General features: G+C 45.2%; 1 protein-coding gene across 4 annotated transcripts in view; it reads right to left on the reverse strand.

Annotated features, from left to right (window-relative positions):
• LOC121319195 (IQ motif and SEC7 domain-containing protein 3-like) overlaps positions 1 to 22,423 on the reverse strand; it is a 94,165-nt gene that overhangs the window by 20,411 nt on the left and 51,331 nt on the right. For all 4 annotated transcript variants that reach the window (XM_041256393.1, XM_041256390.1, XM_041256391.1 and 1 more), the window contains exon 4: positions 829 to 951. In XM_041256393.1, coding sequence (XP_041112327.1) covers positions 829 to 951 — 123 coding nt within the window. The remainder of the gene's footprint in view (positions 1 to 828; positions 952 to 22,423) is intronic.

Genomic DNA, 22,423 nt, shown 5'->3' on the forward strand with positions numbered 1-22,423 from the left:
GTGGTAGCGGAGGGAACGCATACAAGAGCCCCTGTGGCCAGGGGTGAGCTAGCGCATCTACTCCCAGGGGACCCCCTTCTCTCTCCATAGAGCCCTTCCACTGACCTTGTATTCCCCTCCCATTCCAGACCGCTCCCCAGCACAGGCTGGAGGCGTCTGTAGTGACAACTTCCCTTCTAGAAGGGAAGCCGAGGGGAGATCCGAGGCGCAGATTGCCGGGGCGGAGCCACCACTCCAATGTCTTCCAGCATTGTCTGGACACTCGAACCAGCCAGTGTCCAGGTAGTTCAAGATCTGAATACCCAGCAAGCCTGAGTGGAGCCAGTTCTGCATCCATGCACTTGGAAAATGTGCGGGGCGCCAGAGAGGCCAAATTGCAGCATGCAGAATTCGTATTTGTTGCCTACAAAGGCAAAGTGTAGATATTTTCTGTGCGCGGGACGGATCAAGGCATGTAAGTAAGCGTCCTGCAGGTCGATCGATGTGAACCAGACTGGACGGACTGGAGGATACACTGTGCAGTCAACATGTTTAACTTCCTTTGCTTGGAACGTGTTGAGAACCCTGAGGTACAGAATAGGTCGGAAACCACTGTTCCTCTTGGGCACCAGGAAGTACCTGGAGTAGAAGCCAATGAGGGCATCGCTTGGGTTTTGTGATGAATTCAGGAAACAAAGGCAAATGTCAGCCGCGTTAACAAAAGAAGCCGTCAAATGAAATGCGCAGAGCTGCCCTGCCCTGTGCTTTGCTAACCACAGCATGCATCTAAGCATCTTTATTCACACTAAACCTAACGCTAATCCTAACTCCACCCCCCTTTTCATTTACCTGAACGCCTCAATGAGCCGCTCTACCTTCTGGGCTTCCCCTTGAACATGGATGTGTGCCTGGAACTTCCTGAGAGCTTCGTCAAGCTCCATCCCGGAGAAATCCATCTCATCCACCACACCGCTGCAGAGCAGGGAGAACAGAAGAGTACAGGGAGGAGAGGGAGAGAGAGGAAGAGTACATGGAGGACAGCGGGAGAGAGGAGGGATAGGGGAGAGGGGAATACACGGAGGAGAGGGAGAGAGGAGGGATAGGGGACAGGGGAGTATAGGGAAGAGAGGGGGAGAGAGGAAGGAGAGGGGAGTACAGGGAGACAGGGGGAAAGAGGAAGGATAGAGACAAGGGGAGTACAGGGAGGAGAGGGGGAGAGAGGAGGGATAGGGGAAAGGAGTACATTGAGGAGAGGGGGAGAGGGAAGTACAGAAAGTAGAGGGAGAGAGAGGGTAGTACAGGGAGGACAGCGGGAGAGAGGCAGGATAGAGGAGTACATGGAGGAGAGGGGGAGAGAGGAGGGAAAGGGGAGAGGGGAGTACATGGAGAAGAGAGGGAGAGAGGAAGGATAGGGGAGAGGAGGGAGAGGGGAGTACAGGGAGGCAAGGAGGAGAGAGGAGGGATAGGGGAGAGGAGTACAGGGAGGAGAGCGGGAGAGAGGAGGGATAGGGGAGAGAAGTACAAGGAGATGAGGGCAAGGGGGGAGAGAGGAGGGCGAGGGGGGAGAGCAGTACAGGGAGGAGAGAGGGGGGAGAGATAGAGGGAAAGGGGGGAGAGCAATCCAGAGAGATTAGCTGGAAGCCAGACAGAACACAACCTCCACCTGCACAGACTATGTGACTAAGTGTTTCACAGAGGTCTGCAGACAGAAACCAGTAATGTTACGTTAACACATTGAATTACAAACCGCTTGGTAGTTTTCCATATACTTAACAAAAAATTGACAAAGGTTGAAAATCTGACTTTTCAACATCAAACATCAAATATTGTGCTATTATGACTTCTGGCAGACTTTTGCAATATCATTTTGTAGTTTCTTTGGTTAAATGCTGTTAAATAAAAGATGCAAATTATGTTCATAGTTTTATTTTTTTTTATGAATTATGTCTCAATCCTAAAATTCACAATGATGAAGAACTTTTGGTCATATCTGTATAGTTTGTGTGATGACTTTTATAGCTATCGCAATGATAATAATTTGGTTATTTTCTGTTTTAATTCCATTTGCTCATTGTAATCATACTACCACATGTAAATGAATCATTGCAAGTGTGCCTTTTTGTGCTACACTCAGTTATAAAATGTGCAAATCAAGACACAAGCTTGTTTTTCCTTTAATGTAAGGGTAAACCTGACAGTCAGTGACATGTGCAATTTTCTCTTGCATCTGAATAATCATAAAATGAAACACTGACAAGTGTGATTCACAAATACTATGAACCGGCCCTCGCCCGTTCCTACAGCCACTATTTCTGGGCACCTTTTTCTTTCCAGCCTTTTCAACACACTGATGACAGTTATGGACCTTCAGATACTGTGACAACATCACTGCTGTGGATATGAAAGATGTACATTGAAACAGGTATTGCAGAATACCAGTGGCTCACAATAAATAAAAAAGTAACAATTACTGTTCACGGTTCCATGTCGTATTTCCAGTCTCAACGTGGCCTCTGCCATTGGTAGTGTATCGAGGCTGCTCATTTTGTAAGATTCTGATAAACTCTGCTCTTCTAATTAAGAACATAAGAACATAAGAAAGTTTACAAACGAGAGGAGGCCATTCGGCCCATCTTGCTCGTTTGGTTGTTAGTAGCTTATTGATCCCAAAATCTCATCAAGCAGCTTCTTGAAGGATCCCAGGGTGTCAGCTTCAACAACATTACTGGGGAGTTGATTCCAGACCCTCACAATTCTCTGTGTAAAAAAGTGTCTCCTATTTTCTGTTCTGAATGCCCCTTTTTCTAAACTCCATTTGTGACCCCTGGTCCTTGTTTCTTTTTTCAGGCTGAAAAAGTCCCTTGGGTCGACACTGTCAATACCTTTTAGAATTTTGAATGCTTGAATTAGGTCGCCACGTAGTCTTCTTTGTTCAAGACTGAACAGATTCAATTCTTTTAGCCTGTCTGCATATGACATGCCTTTTAAGCCCGGAATAAGCTCTTCTTTGCACTCTTTCTAGAGCAGCAATATCTTTTTTATAGCGAGGTGACCAGAACTGAACACAATATTCAAGATGAGGTCTTACAAGTGCATTGTACAGTTTTAACATTACTTCCCTTGATTTAAATTCAACACTTTTCACAATGTATCCGAGCATCTTGTTAGCCTTTTTTATAGCTTCCCCACACTAGATGAAGACATTTCTGAGTCAACAAAAACTCCTAGGTCTTTTTCATAGATTCCTTCTCCAATTTCAGTATCTCCCATATGATATTTATAATGTACATTTTTATTTCCTGCGTGCAGTACCTTACACTTTTCTCTATTAAATGTCATTTGCCATGTATCTGCCCAGTTCTGAATCTTGTCTAGATCATTTTGAATGACCTTTGCTGCTGCAACAGTGTTTGCCACTCCTCCTACTTTTGTGTCGTCTGCAAATTTAACAAGTTTGCTTACTATACCAGAATCTAAATCATTAATGTAGATTAGGAATAGCAGAGGACCTAATACTGATCCCTGTGGTACACCGCTGGTTACCACAATCCATTCTGAGGTTTTTCCTCTAATCAGTACTTTCTGTTTTCTACATGTTAACCACTCCCTAATCCATGTACATGCGTTTCCTTGAATCCCAACTGCGTTCAGTTTGAGAATTAATCTTTTGTGCGGGACTTTGTCAAAAGCTTTCTGGAAATCTAAATAAACCATGTCATATGCTTTGCAATTATCCATTATCGATGTTGCATCCTCAAAAAAATCAAGCAAGTTAGTTAGGCACGATCTCCCTTTCCTAAAACCATGTTGACTGTCTCCCAGGACCCTGTTACCATATAGGTAATTTTCCATTTTGGATCTTATTATAGTTTCCATAAGTTTACATATAATAGAAGTCAGGCTTACTGGTCTGTAGTTACCTGGCTCAGTTTTGTTTCCCTTTTTGTGGATCGGTATTACGTTTGCAATTTTCCAGTCTGTCGGTACCACCCCTGTGTCAAGAGACTGCTGCATGATCTTGGTTAGCGGTTTGTAAATTACTTCTTTCATTTCTTTGAGTACTACTGGGAGGATCTCGTCCGGCCCAGGGGATTTGTTTATTTTAAGAGCTCCTAGTCCCTTTAACACTTCTGCCTCAGTTATGCTAAAGTTATTTAAAACTGGATAGGAACTGGATGACATGTGGGGCATGTTGTCAGTATCTTCCTTTGTAAAAACTTGTGAAAAGTAATCATTTAACATATTTGCTATTTTTTTTCTTCCTCTACGATTTTGCCATTTGTATCTCTTAAACATTTAATCTCCTCTTTGAATGTTCTCTTGCTGTTGTAATATTGGAAAAACATTTTGGAATTGGTTTTAGCTCCCTTAGCAATGTTCATTTCTATTTCTCTCTTGGCCTTTCTAACTTCCTTTTTGACTTGCGTTTGCAGTTCTGTGTACTCTTTCTGCGTACTTTCTTTTTGGTCCTTTTTTAATGCTCTGTAAAGTGCCTTTTTTCGCTGAATATTTTTTTTAATTGATCTATTAAACCATTTTGGCAATTTAGTTTTACATTTAGATTTGTCTACTTTAGGGATGTAATTGTTTTGCGCCTCTAGTACTACATTTTTGAAGAACAACCATCCTTTTTCTGTGGGTGTTTTCTCTATTTTACTCCAATCTACTTCTGTTAGTCTCTGTTTCATGCCTTCATAGTTTGCTTTTCTAAAATTGTAAACCTTAACTTTAGTCTTTACTTTTGGGGATTTAAAAAACACTTCAAATGAGACCATGTTATGGTCTGAGTTTGCCAGTGGTTCTCTGACCTCTGTTTTAGTTATTCTATCTTCGTTATTTGAAAAGACTAAATCAAGGCATGCCTCCCCTCTAGTGGGTGCCTTCACAAATTGTGTTAGGAAGCAGTCATTTGTCATTTCCACCATTTCTATTTCATCCTTCGCGATACCCACCGGGTTTTCCCATTTTATTTGGGGGAAGTTGAAATCCCCCATTAGTATGGCTTCTCCTTTGCTACACACATTTCTAATGTCATTGTATAACAGATTATTGTGCTCACCGTCTGAATCTGGCGGTCTATAGCATGCTCCTATTATTATGCCTTTTGAATTTTTGTCTGTTATTCTGACCCATATTGATTCGGTTTTATTTTCTTTGTCCAGGTTTAACACCTGGGCTTCAAGACTGTTTCTTATGTATAGCGCTACCCCTCCTCCTCTTCTGTCCTGCCTGTCTTTCCTATACAGTGTCCTCGTTGTAGAATGTGGTCCAATGATCAAGATAGGTGAAGCCTTCCCGTGTGCACCACGTCTTCAGCCATTCGTTTTGATTAATTATTTCCAGCTGTCCATATGGTCCTTTGCAAGGTGCGGGTAGTATACCAGAAAATACCACAGTTTTGGTTTTCTCTTTTAATTTCCTTCCTAGCTCTCTGAATTTATTTTGCAGGGATTTTGGTCTGTCTCTTCCAATGTTGTTTGTACCGATGTGGACGACTACTATGGGTCGTCTCCTGTTCGTTCTAGGAGCCTGTCCACGTTCTCAGTGATGTGCTTGACCGAGGCTCCCGGAAGGCAGCACACTGTTGTAGTAAGGGGGTCCAAACTGCGAATTGAACTTGCTGTGTTTCTCAATATGGAGTCCCCAACAATCATGACCTCCCTTCTTTTTGCTGTCTGGTCACCACTGTCAATAGGGTCCTGGATGTTGTTCCTTTCATTCTCTTGTTGTTGGTTCTGCTCATCAAAATTCTGAAGTGACTCAAATCTGTTGGTTGTTTTGATTTCTGGTGGTTGTGTTTGACGAAGTTTCTTTTTTTCCCTGCTTCTGCCTACCTGAACCCAGCTGTTCTGACTTTCTATCTCCCTGGTGGCTTTCAGTCTGTTAGGGGTGATGCAGACTTCCATGAATTGTGGGTGTGCCAGTTCCTCAAGATCCTGTTGCTGTCTCACTAGCTCCATTTCTAGCATACTTACTAGTTTATGCAAATCCTGGATCGCGCGGCACTTTACGCACACTTGGTTTAGCTCCGCTGGGTTTTCTCGGATTTCCCACATCAAGCAGGTGTCACAGATTACTGGCTTGAAGACCATGTTGAGGTTTTTTTTTTTTGAAGTTTAGTTTCTTCTGCAGCCGTCAACCTGCTTTCAAACTGCTTCGAAACTGCTCTGTACTTTTCCACGCCTGTACTTCTCCCACTCGCTGTCGCTTCCACTCGCTGTCGCTGGGAAGACTGCCTCGTTTAACTGCGTTGTTCTGCTCTTAACTGCGTTGTCTCTTCTTAAACTGAACAAGCAGCGTTCTCAGATCCTTGTTTTCTTCATTATAATTATCACGATTTATTAAATCCCCAATCAAAGTTCTGAATGTGAAACTACAGACTGCTACAGTGCTAGCCCCTAAATGTAGTTGTTCATTTCTGGGATTGAATTACCATTCTAATGACATTTAAACATATATACATATATACACCACTTAGAGTGATTGCAAACATTACAAGACGGTAAAGGAGATGGCAAACACACTGAAGCTTCTCAATACCAAACACACTGAAGCATATCAATAACAAATACAATGAAGCTTATCAATAACAAATACAACAAAGCTTCTTAATAACAAACAAAATGAAGCTTCTTAATAACAAATGCAATGAAGTTTCTCAATAACAAACACACTGAAGCTGAGGCACAAAACAATTGCATCCCAAAAGTAGACAAATCTAAACCTAAACACAATTGCCAAAATGGTTTAATAGATCAATTTTTTAAAAAACATTAGCGATAAAAGGCACTTTACAGAGCGTTAAAAGGGAACAAAAAGAAAGTACACAGAAAACACAAGTCATAAAGGAAGTTAGGCCAAGAAAGAGACATAAATGAACACGTCTAAGGGGGATAAAACCAATTCCAAAATGTTTTTCCAATATTATAACAGCAAGAAAACTCTTAGGTTAAATGTCTAAGGATACAAATGGCAAAATCACAGACGAAGAAAAAAAATAGCAAAAATATTTAATGATTACTTTTCACCTTGTACAAAGGAGGATACGGGCAACATGCCCCACATGTCAACCTGTTCCTATCCAGTTTTAAATACAATTTTATCATAACCAAGGCAGAAGTGTTAAAGGACTAGGAGCTCTTAAAATTAAAAAAATATCTCCTGGGCCGGATGAGATCCTCCCAGTAGTACTCAAAGAAATGAAAGTAGTTATTTACAAACCGCTAACCAAGATCATGCAACAGTCTCTTGACACAGGGGTTGTACCGACAGACTGGAGAATTGCAAACGTCATACCAATCCACAAAAAGGGAAACAAAACCAAACCAGGTACCTACAGACCAATAAGCCTGACTTCTATTATATGTAAACTTATGGAAACTATAATAAGATTCAAAATGGAAAATTACTTATATGGTAACAGTATCCTGGGAGACATGGTTTTAGGAAAGGGAAATCGTGTCTAAATAACCTGCATGATTTTTTGAGGATGCAACATCGACAGTGGATAATTGCAAAGTAAATGACATGGTTTATTTAGATTTTCAGAAAGCTTTTGACAGAATCCTGCATAAAAGATTAATTCTCAAACTGAACACAGTAAGGATTCAAGGAAATGCATGTACATGGATTAGGGAATGGTTAACACGTAGAAAACAGAAAGTACTGATTAGAGGAGAAACCTCAGAATGGAGTGTGGTAACCAGTGGTGTACCACAGGGATCAGTATTAGGTCCTCTGCTATTCCTAATCTACATTAATGATTTAGATTCTGGTATAGTAAGCAAACTTGTTAAATTTGCAGACGACACAAAAGTAGGAGGAGTGGCAAACACTGTTGCAGCAGCAAAGGTCATTCAAAATGATCTAGACAAGATTCAGAACTGGGCAGACACATGGCAAATGACATTTAATAGAGAAAAGTGTAAGGTACTGCACGCAGGCAATAACAATGTGCACTTTAAATATCATATGGGAGTGTGGCAATGTTCTCCGCCCCTGTGTATATTTTGTGTTATATGTTGTGTGCGGTGTGTTAATGTTGGTGTATTGGTGTACAGGATATAAATGGGTATGTGTAGCATGAGTGATTATGAGTGATTTAAAATATATAGTTGTATTTAGGCACGGGGATTGCACTTCACGTGCATTTAAAGTAATTAATAAGTAAGCATGGCGATTGCACAAATTAGTTCATGTGCTGGGATTCAAGTGAATAATTAATTAGTAATTGAATCCCGGCACAACAGTATACGTTTCACTCACTCAGGGTTGTGTGTTCAGGGCAAAAGGACAAGGGAGAGTGAGGAGAGTAAGGTAAATAAAGTTAAAGTAAATAAAATCAATTGCTACGTCGTGCTGAAGGACCAGCACGGTACTTGTCTGTTTAGTGTTCGTCCCTGTGTGTTAGTATCTATTTGTTTTGGTTATCTGTCTGTTTATTTTGGCATTAAGTGCTGTGTGCTGTTTTGTACAACCTTTAATTTTCTATGTTAATAAAACACTGAGCACCGCAATGTCTCAGTTTCACCTGCCAATACTGCCTGTCTGTGTCTGTATTCCTTTTTGGCTTGACGTCACCCTACAGCCAGCCTGTTCACAGGCAGATACTGAAATTTAAGAAGGAATCATGAAAAAGAACTAGAAGTTTATGTTGACTCAGAAATGTCTTCATCTCTAGACAGTGTGGGGAACCTATAAAAATGCCAACAAGATGCTTGGATATATTGTGAAAAGTGTTGAATTTAAATCAAGGGAAGTAATGTTAAAACTGTACAATGCATTAGTAAGACCTCATCTTGAATACTGTGTTCAGTTCTGGTCACCTTGCTACAAAAAGGATATTGCTGCTCTAGAAAGAATGCAAAGAAAAATTATTCCGGGTTTAAAAGGCATGTCATATGCAGATAGGCTAAAATAAATTAATCTATTCAGTCTTGAACAAATAAGACTACGCGCCAACCTGATTCAAGCATTCAAAATTCTAAAGGGTATTGACAATGTCGATCCAAGGGACTTTTTTTGACCTGAAAAAGAAACAAGGACCAGGGGTCACAAAATAAGAGGCACTTTTTTACACAGATAATTGTGAGGGTCTGGAACCAACTCCCCAGTAATGTTGTTGAAGCTGATAGCCTGGAATCCTTCAAGAAGTTGCTTGATGAGATTCTGGGATCAATAAGCTACTAACAACCAAACGAGCAAGATGGGCAAAATGGCCTCTTCTCGTTTGTAAACTTTCTTATGTTCTTATGATCTTGTCTAGAATGATAAATCAGTAGGACTAATCATTTATTTATGGTTATTTAAAGGTTATTTTTTATTGTTTAGCTGTCTATATACCCGCCCGTCTGGAAGGTAGCAAAGGGGTTGGACCAGAACAATACACACAATGATGCAAAAAATTTTAAAAATGATTTGAGTGATAAAATTTTTTTTTTTTTTTCTGAACATGCCTCCCTCAGCAGAGCAAACCTGATTTTGTGAATAATTACCAATCATTAGCCAAACAGAACTCTGCATTTCATTCCTGGGAGGCCCTGTAGTTCTGAGAACACAGCCTGAGCCAATCAGAGCTTGTTTGGGAACAGCCTCAGAAGTGCTTTATAAAAACTATACATTCAGTTGCTCTTGTCCTTTATAGATTTATATAGTACCCTTCCCCAGCTGTAAGCTGAACAGCGGGTCTCTGAGCACTAGGCAGTGCTCTCAGTAGAACCACAGCAGCCAAAGGAATCGCCTTTGATTCTCCAACAGGAAGGGTTATTGAAGGACGCTGCAGAAGGAAGGGTTATTAAAGAAGACGCTGCAGAAGGAAGGGTTATTGAAGGAGATGCTGCAGGAAGAAGGGTTATTGAAGGAGATGCTGCAGAAGGAAGGGTTATTGAAGGAGACGCTGCAGGAGGAAGGGTTATTGAAGGAGACGCTGCAGAAGGAAGGGTTATTGAAGGAGACGCTGTAGAAGGAAGGGTTATTGAAGGAGACGCTGCAGAAGGAAGGGTTATTGAAGGAGATGCTGCAGAAGGAAGGGTTATTGAAGGAGACGCTGCAGGAAGAAGGGTTATTGAAGGAGACGCTGCAGGAGGAAGGGTTATTGAAGGAGACGCTGCAGAAGGAAGGGTTATTGAAGGAGACGCTGCAGAAGGAAGGGTTATTGAAGGAGACGCTGCAGAAGGAAGGGTTATTGAAGGAGATGCTGCAGGAGGAAGGGTTATTGAAGGAGATGCTGCAGGAAGAAGGGTTATTGAAGGAGATGCTGCAGGAGGAAGGTTTATTCAATGGCTGTGGCAACGTGGTGAGTAGCTACAGATACGTGCAGAGTGGATACAAAACAGACAATGATTTGCAGGCGCAAGGGTGTTTGTTGATTTGATTAGCAATATCCAGATCCTTATGACAAACACCTGTAAATAATAATGATGGCATGATACAACGGCGTGTATCACCCTTTATTTGTAAATCCCCGGGTTTGACCCGTAACCAAAAAGTCCAGTTTTTACACACCAACACTAAACACAAAACACAAACACAGTTCCTAGTGACAGTGAATAAGTGCTAGTGGTGTCCTTGTTTATGCTGGCTTTCACTCAAGCTTCAGATCGTATTACTGGTAGTCTATTAAGGGTACTCTGTTCATTTTACATAGTGCCCTCACATTCGATCTCTGTCACATACCCCACCGCTCAGAGTGGAGCCAAAGGAACACTAGGCTAAATATACCTTTCCTACTCTTCCCCCTTCCCGGGAAAAATAATCCCGTCTTTCCCCACACGGTGTACCATGTGGTACACGAAGGGCTGCAATCCCAGATACCACCGAGTTATTCAGGCATTGCTGTCCTTCATTGTGCTTAACCCCTTGATTGGGGCATGGTCAGTGACGAGATCAAATGAGTGCCCCAGCAGGTAGTATCTCAGTGAGTGAGTAGCCCATCTGATGGCCAAACACTCCTTTTCAATGACGGAGTAGTTGCGCTTCCGAGGGAGCATTTTTTTTTTACTAATGTACAGTATGGGATGTTCTACTCCAACTACCCTTTGAGTCAGGACTGCACCCAAACCCACATCCGACGCATCGGTGTGGAGGAAGAATCTTTTGGTGAAGTTCGGAGTGATGAGAGCGGGGGCCTGACAAAGTTTCTGCTTCATAATATCAAATGCCCCCTGACACTCAGCTGACCATTTAATCAAATTTGGAGCACTCTTTTTGGTGAGTTCAACTAAAGGGTTAACCACTGTGGCAAACTAGGGGATAAAGCAGCGGTAATAACCGACTAATCCCAGTAGAGACCTCACCTGAGCCTTTTGGGGATTGCTGCATCCACCACGACCTGGACCTTGGAGACAATGGGTTTCACCCTGCCATTTCCCATTATAAATCCCAAATATTGTGTCTCTTTTTTGGCAAACGCACATTTTCGCAGGTTGGCTGTCAGCCGGGCTGCCCTTAGAGACTAAAGGACGGCCGTGATCCTACCCAAATGCTCTCGCCAGGTGGAGCTGTAAATAACCACATAGTCGATATACCCTGCCGCATATTCACGATGTGGATGTAAAACCTGGTCCATCAGTCTTTGAAAGGCAGCGGGCGCACCATGTGGCCCAATCAGCATGGTTGTGAAATGAAACAGCCCCTCTGGTGTTGAAAATGCACTTTTCTCTCTACAACTATGAGTTAACGGGATCTGCCAGTATCCCTTCGTCAGATCCAGAGTGAAAATAAACCTTGCCATCCCCAGTCTATCTAGAAGCTCGTCGACCCGAGGCATGGGATGGGCATCAAACTTGGCAATAGTGTTTACCTTGCAAAAATCAATGCAGAAACGGTTGGTGTCGTCCTTTTTGGCCACTATTACAATCGGATTGCACCATTTGCTTTTGGAAGGAAATCACCTCTACCGGGCACGTCAGAAAAAAACATAATTAAATTCCTCAATTAACATGTGCAGCTCATGTTGCTGATCAGTAAGTATAAATAATGGGGCTATAAATAAGTCCTCCCTTGCCTGCCAAGGCTTTAATACATTTATATGATAAATTTATTTTTCATTTCGGCGATCGGGCTGTCTAATTTCATAATTCACCTTTCCTATAGCCCGAATCACTTCATATGGCCCCTGCCATTTAGCAAACTTTTGATTCCGATGAGGGAAGCAGCAACATTACCTTGTCTCCAAGTAGGGAGAAAGGTCTAGGACTTCGTTGACCTGGTCCCTGCGGTGGGAGTGGTGGAGCAGAGAAGGAGGTGGTGCTCGGATGCTCCGCTGAACTGGAGCAGTGAGTAGCCTGGACTGGGCTGACTCCAGGGAGTCCTCAAAGTCCTCTGCCAGTTTCACGGCTTGGTCCAGGATGTCAGGGCTGTGGCACCGTATCCATGCTTGGGTCTTCACACCAACCACACTGCAAAACTGCTCTATTACAATGACCTCCCCCATCTGTGCACTTGTTTTTAGTGTGGGGGGGTGAGCCAGTGTATCTTGTGGCCACACAGTTTTTGTGCAAACACCCATGCATTTGGGGACCTTTTGTACACCCTGAGCTTCACACCATGGGTTTCCTCTGTTATATTGAGACGGTGGAGAATGGCCAGCTTTACCAGGTCTGTGGCAAAGTGGTTGGTGATTGAGAACAGGTGTAGAGGTGATGCAGTGCAGAAGAAATCACAAACAATTGTAATCCAGTAGGAAAGTGGTTTTAATTATAATCTGGGTCTGGCGACCAAATAATAAATCCTGGCAATACACAATGATGTGTATTGCATGGACATGAAAAGAGGGTTACAGTCCCAAACAATAATCACAGACGTATTTGTCCCACAATAATACGGCACATGGTCACCAGTCCTGGGTGCATGCGGTCGTGCTTGTGGTGGGTGATAAACAATGTTATTTTGTGACTATTGGTGTAGTGATGATTCGGTTTGTGCTGGCCCAAGGCAACCATTCCGGATACATGATAGCTGTCTGGTGGTTCAATAAACACAGACAGTTACTAACAGACAATACAAACAAACACAACACTCACGAATATTCTTTTACGTTCTCTGGCAGTCACTACTGCAGCTCTCTCAGTCCTTCCCAGTTAAACGCAAACCCAAGTGAAGGAAAAGATTAGCATTTCTCTGGCCCCTTTTATGCTACCCTGTATGATCCCTTGGTAAATGATTTCAGCTGTGTTTATTGCTTGCAGCTGCTATCTCGTTTACCTTCCGGGTCAACAAGTTCCTGCAACAGAGTCTCACTTCCATCCAGGCTGACCGACTTCCCGACCTCGGAAACGAACTGTCAGGCCAGCCCATCCAGATACTTTTCCTTTCGCTATTTAGCACCCTCACAGGTCGAGAGGGAGATTTACAACCACACCGGCCACACCAACCCCTGCGGCTAAGCAAAGCTGATGGCGACCCCTGGCGAAGCACTTCCAGCGACCCTAGGCGAAGCAGAGCAGGCAACCCCAGGCGATGCGGAGCTGCAGGCATCCTTTGGCGAAGCGAGGCAGGCATCCTTGGGCGGAGCGAGGCAGGCATCCTTGGGCGGAGCGAGGCAGGCATCCTTGGGCAGAGCGAGGCAGGGCAGGAGCAGTCCCTCCCATGGTGGTAGGGATGGAGGCAGAGGCAGCTCCTGCTCCTCTCCTCATGAGGGTGGTGGTAAAACCAGCAGGTATTCTCCTTCTGCTGGTGGTGGTGGGAACGACAAGTAGTCCTCCCACAGTGGGGGAGGTGGAACCAGTAGGCATTCTCCCTCTGCTAGTGGAGATGGGAACAGCAGGCACTTTTCCTCTGCTGTTCCCATCTTGGGCTGTGGACCTGGGGGCTTCCCTTTCTTGGGCTGCAGACATTCGTGCTCCTGCCCCTCAGGCTGTGGAGGCGAAACTAGCAGGCATTCTCCCTCTGTTGGTGGAGACAGCAGCGATGGCTCCTCTCCCTCTGGTGCTGGAGACGGCAGCGATGGTTCCTCTCCCTCTGGTGCTGGAGACGGCAGCAATGGCTCCTCTCTCTGCTGGTGGAGAGAGTAGCAATGGCTCCTCTCCCTCTGGTGCTGGAGATGGCAGTGATGGCTTCTCCCCCTCTAGCACTGGAGCTAGCGGGGTTTCTCCCACCTGCACTGAAGATGGCAGTGATGGCTCCTCTCCATTTGGTGCTGGAGACAGCAGCAATCGCTCCTCTCCCTCTAAGCACTGGAAAGAGTGGGGCTTCTCCCTCTTGCGCTGGAGATGGCAGCGATGGCTCCTCCCCCTCTGGCACTGGAGGCAGCGGAGCATCTCCGTCTTGCAGTGGAGATGGCAGCGATGGCTACTCCCCCTCTAGCACTGGAGATAGCAGGGTTTCTCCCTCCTGCACTGAAGATGGCAGTGATGGCTCCTCTCCATTTGGTGCTGGAGACGGGAGCGATGACTCATCTCCCTCTAGCACTAGAGATAGCGGGGCTTCTCCCTCTGGTGCTGGAGATGGCAGTGATGGGGCTTCTCCCTCTGGTGGGACCAGAGATGGTGTGACCCCTCCCATATCTGCAGCCAGGTAGTTGAGCACCATGGCTGCAATGTCTGAGAGGGACGCTGGGTGGTGTTGCTGTTCCCAGGTCTCCCAACGCTCCCCATCTCTGGCCCAGAGCAGGTTAACTGTCTCTGGGAGGTCCCTTACCATCCACCCTTCAGGGTCCGTTAGCCAGTCCCAGATCTCCCTGGATGTTGGCCCTCGAGTGAGTGGGGTTTCTTTTACCAACGCTGGATGCTCGGGCTCCTCCCTCTCCTGCCATGGAGGGGGTTGGTTGGGTGCTACATGCCCGACCTTGCCAACAGCAAAGCACCACTCCTCACCCTTCAGGCAAATGAGGCAGACGTCCAACGTGGAAGAGACAGCACAGGATCTGCGACTGACCCTGCGCTGCTGCTGATGCGCTGACTGTTGCTGATGCGCTGGCTGTTGCTTCCTCCGGCCACTTCTTCCCATTTTTTTTTATTTTGTAATCCACACAATTATTTGTAACTCGCAGTATTCTGGCCTGACTCGTGGAGGCACTGTAATCCCAATACTGGACACCAAGCGTGAAAGGGATGGCTTGCAGTGGTGACGTCAGATCAGAAACACAGACTCAGGAAGTAGCGGGGCAAAACTAAAGCTCAACGGCTCTCAGTGTTTTATTAAATAATAAACAAACAGTGTGAACAAAACAAAACACTCACAAAATGAAGGGCGCGTTGGCCAAACGAATAAACAAATAATAAACAAGTATCATGCTGGTGTATAACCTAGCACGTATAGCAATTATTTACTCTCTTTTACTACCTCTTCTACAGACTTACGTCTCTCCTCTGACACTCTCCACCTAATCAGCCTGGAGTGCGTCTTTTTATAGTCTGTAGCTGGAGCCTTAATTACCTAATTTGATACAATAATTACCTTAACGCTCCAGCCACATTCCTACGAGGATATTAGGGAAGGGGTTTTAACCCGATCCCCACCGATTATACAATATAAAGACTGGCTTTTCGCCATCTCAAACAGTAAACAAGATGGACGGTGCTCGACCATCCGCACATAAACACAATATAATAATAATAACAACAAAATAATCAAAGGGGTGGAACACTCCGTCATATGTGTATAATAAAAACAGGATTATTATTTGCGGGGCAACACAGGGATTATAAATTAAGTAAAACACGCTGCTGTATTACTCACCTCCATTATTATTTACTGCTTTGCCATCAGGCACTAGACTTAAAAATAAATAAAACTCACCTGGATTACAATTGTCTGTCTGTTCTTTAATCACCTCTACCTGCACACAATCAATCACTTTGCCACAGCACCCCAACACAAACACTGGTTTCCACAGTCTGCACTATTATCAGTGATGTGTACACAACAGAAGCCATTGGTAGATTACAGAAACGATTAATTATTATTATTATTATTATTATTATTATTATTATTATTATTATTATTATTAATAATATTAATAATTATTATTATTGTTTGGGTTTAATATAATATAGCAGGCTGAGGATCCTATTGAAGTAGGCTATAATGTTTTTTTTTTCACTAACAAGTTGTTGTTCTTTGTTGTAATTAATGTTCAGCTTTCATATTTTGTTGGGTACTGCTCATTTAATCAAAACAAGTAGTGTAAGAAGTTGCTTGTCGTTCATGACGTTTTTCAAATAAACTAAACTTATTTGTGTATAAAAGTTGCAGCCAGTGTCATCTTACTTAAAGGCACTCAATCTGAAATCGTAAAGTAATTTAAAGTAGGCTGCAAACGTGGCAGCGGACTGTCTAATAATAATTACTTTAAAATGTTACAGATAGTATTTGAAAAATGTCAGTAAACACTTCAGAAAAATAGATTTAAGTACGCCTATTAAAAACAAAATCTAAATGTAACATATTGTGGCAATGTGCCCCGCCCCTGTGTTTATTTCTGTGTTGTATGTTGCATGTAGTGTGTTAATGTTGGTGTATTGTAGTTGGGACACAGGTTATAATATGGGTTATGAACACCAGTGTTTAAAATGTATATTTGTATTTAGGCATGAGGATTGCACAGCACTTCACATGCAAGTAATAATATGTGAGCATGGGAAATTCCACTTAATTAATTCATGTGCAGCTGTACTGAGACTCCAATTGAATGATTGATTAGCAATCGAGTCTCGGTACAGCTGCATAAAAGCAGCATGTTTTCACTCACTCAGGGTTGTGTGTTCGGTGAGTGGAGAACGGGTGGGGAGAAGGAGAAAACAAAAAGAAAAGTAAAAGTAAATAATTTAACTCAGCGTGTTTGTCTGTTCGTCTGCTGTTTGTTAGTGTTTGTTTCGTTTAGTGTTAATTTGTTTTGTCTGTTTATTTTGGACTCAAGTGCTGTGTGCTGTTTTTGTTCAACCTTTTATTTTCTGTTTGTTCATTTATTAAATGCTGAGTGCCAGCAAGCGCTCAGCTTCTCCAAAACTCTACGTCTCTCTCCTGTGTGTTATTGTTCCAGGTCTGATGTCACCACTCACCCGTCTTCCACGTGTCACAAAGACGATACAACTGCATGTGAACTAATCTAGTGCAATTTCCCGTGTTCACATATTATTACATTTTACCTGCGCGTGAAGTGCTGTGCAATCCTTGTGCCTAAATACAAATATACATTTTAAAACACTTGTGTGCATAACTGTGACAGAAATGCAATGAGTTCTGGTGATAAATCTCCCTCCCAACCTGTGAGGACGCTAAAGAACGAGAGGAGAAGTATCTGGAAGGGCTGGCCTGACAGTTCGTTTCCAGGACCGGGAAGTGGGTCAGCCTGGAAAGAAGTGAGACCGTTTACCTAGATGTCATGCGGGAGTACATATAGGGGCCAGGGTAGCCCTGAACTTTTCCTTCATTTGGGTTAAATGGTGGGAGAGAGAAGGACTGAGAGGAGCTCTCAGAGTGAAATAAATACGTACTGTGTGTTATTGTGTCTGTCTATGTAATTGTCTGTTTTTGTGTCCACTAATAGACAGTTAAGCACGCCTCCGGAGCTGTCGCCAGGGTCAGCACGATCTGGAGCACCACTGCACACCTCACAACCTGTGTCTGCACCGAGCACCTGCACGTCTGCACTCATCCAGGCTGGTGACTGTGTCTTTTGTTTTTGTTCAGGACTGTGCCCTGTATTATTATCCCCGTGCTATACACATTGCTGTGTATTGCCAGGGATTTATTATTTGACGGTCACCAGTCCTGGAAACCAAAAATAAACACGAATTCACGGAAGTATCGTTGTCTGCCTATCACTCCTGAACCGCATCACCGCTACACCGTATTTCTCAATTCCTGTAAAATCTTTTGGTAGACTATAAAGCTTGTAATACTCCATTGGGGCGGGGTCGTAGAAAAACGTGTTCGGGTTATGGTCTATATAACGTTCCGTCTTCAAAAAGTGCCTAGCTCAACCGTGCGGGCCGGGCTGTGTTCTGATCATCAGTCTTTGGTTCGGTTATGGCACTTCTGAGCCGACGTAGCCGAGGTCCCAGTTCACACTTTCCGTGTAGAGGCGAACTGGTGACCTGTCAGTACTCGAGAATACGTGATTACGTGGCGTCTCAGTTACCTCACTCAGACACTGCGGCATGCTGGAGTAAGGAGTCACGGGACACTGTGGTCGTCTAGTTCTCCGAACGTCACCTAGACTAGAGTTACCGGGTTTGTAGTTGTGTAATCACACTGATTCCTGTCAAAAGTGAGACGTACTATCGTTCTCGGGTGTACTTACGGTGACACTTGGTAACTCCAAAATCGGGACTATCTTTTTTTGTTACCTACAGATTTCATACAGTATCAGTGTGATAAGACCTTAGCTGAAAAAACGCAAACAATGATACTTTATTTGTCCTCGGGACACACACAAGACCCATGGCCTTGGACCAACATAGACACATGTCCTCTGGACAGACCAGAGACCATGTCCCGCGACACCACCAGAGTTCACAAATGTCATTGGGACACACACAACCCCCGATCAATGGAGTGGGTCTGCGCCGCTGTACTGACCTCATTCCATCAGTGCCCTGTGAACACCAGCAGTAACAGAGGCTTGCAGTGGATCTTGATCTCAATGGCCCCAAACATCAACACATTAGTGTGCACTCTTACACAGTTTTCACTCTGCATGAACATTATGAGTTAACCCCGCCCCAGCCTTGTTCAGCACCAAGCCAATACCAGATATCTTGCAAGGCCAGAGTTTCACGGTTCCGGCTTGGCACGGCCCGGCCCGACAAAACTATGAGTGTGAAACTAGCCATACCGTGAAGACTCGGCTCTGCTCGGCTCCAGGGTGCAAGTGTGAAAAGGCCAGTATCTGGGGACCACTTGACAGTCATTGAGGCTCTTCTGCAATAATGCACCGCGAGATCAATGGAGTGGGTCTGCGCCGCTGTACTGACCTCATTCCATCAGTGCCCTGTGAACACCAGCAGTAACAGAGGCTTGCAGTGGATCTTGATCTCAATGGCCCCAAACATCAACACATTAGTGTGCACTCTTACACAGTTTTCACTCTGCATGATTAGCAAGAGCCCACATTGGAATTCCACTGTGAACTCAGTGTATTACCCTGAAGAAACAAATGGATGGTCTAAAGTATGTCATAGTCAAAAATCTTTCTGGAATCCAACTTTTTGCTGTTTGTTTACTATGAAATAAAACAGGAGCCCTGTGTGTGTCTCTGTGTACAGGAACCCTGTGTGTCTCTGTGTACAGGAGACCTGTGTGTGTCTCTGTGTACAGGAGCGCTGTGTGTGTCTCTGTGTACAGTAACCCTGTGTGTGTCTATGTGTACAGGAGCCCCCTGTGTACTGTGTGTGTCTCTGTGTACAGTAACCCTGTGTGTGTCTCTGTGTACAGGAGCCCTGTGTGTCTCTGTGTACAGGAGCTCTGTGTACAGGAACCCTGTGTGTCTCTGTGTACAGGAGCTCTGTGTGTATCTCTGTGTACAGGCACCCTGTGTGTCTCTGTGTACAGGAGCCCTGTGTGTCTCTGTGTACAGTAACCCTGTGTGTCTCTGTGTACAGGAACCCTGTGTGTATCTCTGTGTACAGGAACCCTGTGTGTCTCTGTGTACAGGAACCCTGTGTGTCTCTGTGTATAGGAGCCCTGTGTGTCTCTGTGTACAGGAGCCCCTGTGTGTCTCTGTGTACAGGAGCCCTGTGTGTCTCTGTGTATAGGAGCCCTGTGTGTATCTCTGTGTACAGGAGCCCTGTATGTCTCTGTGTACAGGAGCCCTGTGTGTCTCTGTGTACAGGAGCCCTGTGTGTCTCTGTGTACAGAAGCCCTGTGTGTGTCTCTGTGGAAGCCCTGTGTGTGTCTCTGTGTACAGGAACCCTGTGTGTCTCTGTGTATAGGAGCCCTGTGTGTCTCTGTGTACAGGAGCCCTGTGTGTGTCTCTGTGTACAGGAGCCCTGTGTGTGTCTCTGTGTACAGGAACCCTGTGTGTCTCTGTGTACAGGTGAGCCCTGTGTGTGTCTCTGTGTACAGGAACCCTGTGTGTCTCTGTGTGTACAGGAGCCCCTGTGTGTCTCTGTGTACAGGAAGCCCTGTGTGTGTCTCCAGGAACCCTGTGTGTCTCTGTGTACAGGAGCCCTGTGTGTCTCTGTGTACAGGAGCCCTGTGTGTCTCTGTGTACAGGAGCCCTGTGTGTCTCTGTGTATAGGAGCCCTGTGTGTGTCTCTGTGTCAGTAACCCTGTGTGTGTCTCTGTGTACAGGAGCCCTGTGTGTCCCTGTGTACAGGAGCCTGTGTGTGTCTCTGTGTACAGGAGCCCTGTGTGTGTCTCTGTGTACAGGAGCCCTGTGTGTGTCTCTGTGTACAGGAGCCCTGTGTGTCTCTGTGTACAGGAGCCCTGTGTGTCTCTGTGTACAGTGAAGCCCTGTGTGTCTCTGTGTACAGGAACCCTGTGTGTCTCTGTGTACAGGAGCCCTGTGTGTCTCTGTGTACAGGAGCCCTGTGTGTGTCTCTGTGTACAGGAACCCTGTGTGTCTCTGTGTACAGGAACCCTCTGTGTACAGGAAGTCTCTGTGTGTGTCTCTGTGTACAGGAGCCCTGTGTGTCTCTGTGTAGGAGCCCTGTGTGTGTCTCTGTGTACAGGAACCCCTCTGTGTGTGTCTCTGTGTACAGGAGCCCTGTGTGTGTCTCTGTGTACAGGAGCCCTGTGTGTCTCTGTGTACAGGAGCCCTGTGTGTGTCTCTGTGTACAGGAACCCTGTGTGTCTCTGTGTACAGGAGCCCTGTGTGTGTCTCTGTGTACAGGAACCCTGTGTGTGTCTCTGTGTACAGGAACCCTGTGTGTGTCTCTGTGTACAGGAGCCCTGTGTGTCTCTGTGTACAGGAAGCCCTGTGTGTCTCTGTGTATAGGAGCCCTGTGTGTCTCTGTGTATAGGAGCCCTGTGTGTCTCTGTGTACAGGAGCCCTGTGTGTCTCTGTGTACAGGAACCCTGTGTGTGTCTCTGTGTACAGGAGCCCTGTGTGTGTCTCTGTGTACAGGAGCCCTGTGTGTCTCTGTGTACAGGAGCCCTGTGTGTCTCTGTGTACAGGAGCCCTGTGTGTCTCTGTGTAGAAGCCCTGTGTGAGTCTCCTGCCCTGTGTGTCTCTGTGTATAGGAGCCCTGTGTGTCTCTGTGTACAGGAGCCCTGTGTGTCTCTGTGTACAGGAGCCCTGTGTGTCTCTCTGTGTACAGGAACCCTGTGTGTCTCTGTGTAGCCAGGAGTCCTGTGTACAGGAGCCCTGTGTGTCTCTGTGTACAGGAACCCTGTGTGTCTCTGTGTATAGGAGCCCTGTGTGTGTCTCTGTGTACAGGAAGCCCTGTGTGTCTCTGTGTACAGGAACCCTGTGTGTCTCTGTGTACAGGACCCTGTGTGTCTCTGTGTATAGGAGCCCTGTGTGTCTCTGTGTACAGGAAGCCCTGTGTGTCTCTGTGTAGGAACCCTGTGTGTCTCTGTGTATAGGAACCCTGTGTGTCTCTGTGTACAGGGATCCCTGTGTGTCTCCTGTGTGTGTCTCTGTGTACACCATGTGTGTCTCTGTGTACAGGAGCCCTGTGTGTCTCTGTGTATAGGAGCCCTGTGTGTCTCTGTGTAGGAGCCCTGTGTGTCTCTGTGTACCCTGTGTGTCTCTGTGTAGGAGCCCTGTGTGTCTCTGTGTACAGGAGCTCTGTGTGTGTCTCTGTGTACAGGAGCGCTGTGTGTGCTCTGTGTACAGGAGTGTGTGTCTCTGTGTACAGGAACCCTGTGTGTCTCTGTGTATAGGAGCCCTGTGTGTCTCTGTGTATAGGAGCCCTGTGTGTCTCTGTGTCTCTGTGTACAGGAACCCCCTGTGTGTCTCTGTGTACAGGAACCCTGTGTGTCTCTGTGTATAGGAGCCCTGTGTGTGTCTCTGTGTACAGGAGCCCCCTGTGTGTCTCTGTGTACAGGAACCCTGTGTGTCTCTGTGTACAGGAACCCTGTGTGTCTCTGTGTATAGGAGCCCTGTGTGTCTCTGTGTATAGGAACCCTGTGTGTCTCTGTGTATAGGAGCCCTGTGTGTGTCTCTGTGTATAGGAGCCCTGTGTGTCTCTGTGTACAGGAGCCCTGTGTGTGTGTCTCTGTGTACAGGAACCCTGTGTGTCTCTGTGTACAGGAGATATGTGTGTGTCTCTTTGTACAGGAGCCCTGTGTGTCTCTGTGTATAGGAGCCCTGTGTGTCTCTGTGTGTAACCCTGTGTGTGTCTCTGTGTACAGGAGCCCTGTGTGTGTCTCTGTGTACAGGAGCCCTGTGTGTCTCTGTGTATAGGAGCCCTGTGTGTCTCTGTGTACAGGAACCCTGTGTGTCTCTGTGTACAGGAGATATGTGTGTGTCTCTGTGTACAGAACCCTGTGTGTCTCTGTGTATAGGAGCCCTGTGTGTCTCTGTGTACAGGAACCCTGTGTGTCTCTGTGTATA

This window comes from Polyodon spathula, chromosome 8 (genome assembly GCF_017654505.1).
Source record: "Polyodon spathula isolate WHYD16114869_AA chromosome 8, ASM1765450v1, whole genome shotgun sequence".
Classification (NCBI taxonomy): Eukaryota; Metazoa; Chordata; class Actinopteri; order Acipenseriformes; family Polyodontidae; genus Polyodon; species Polyodon spathula.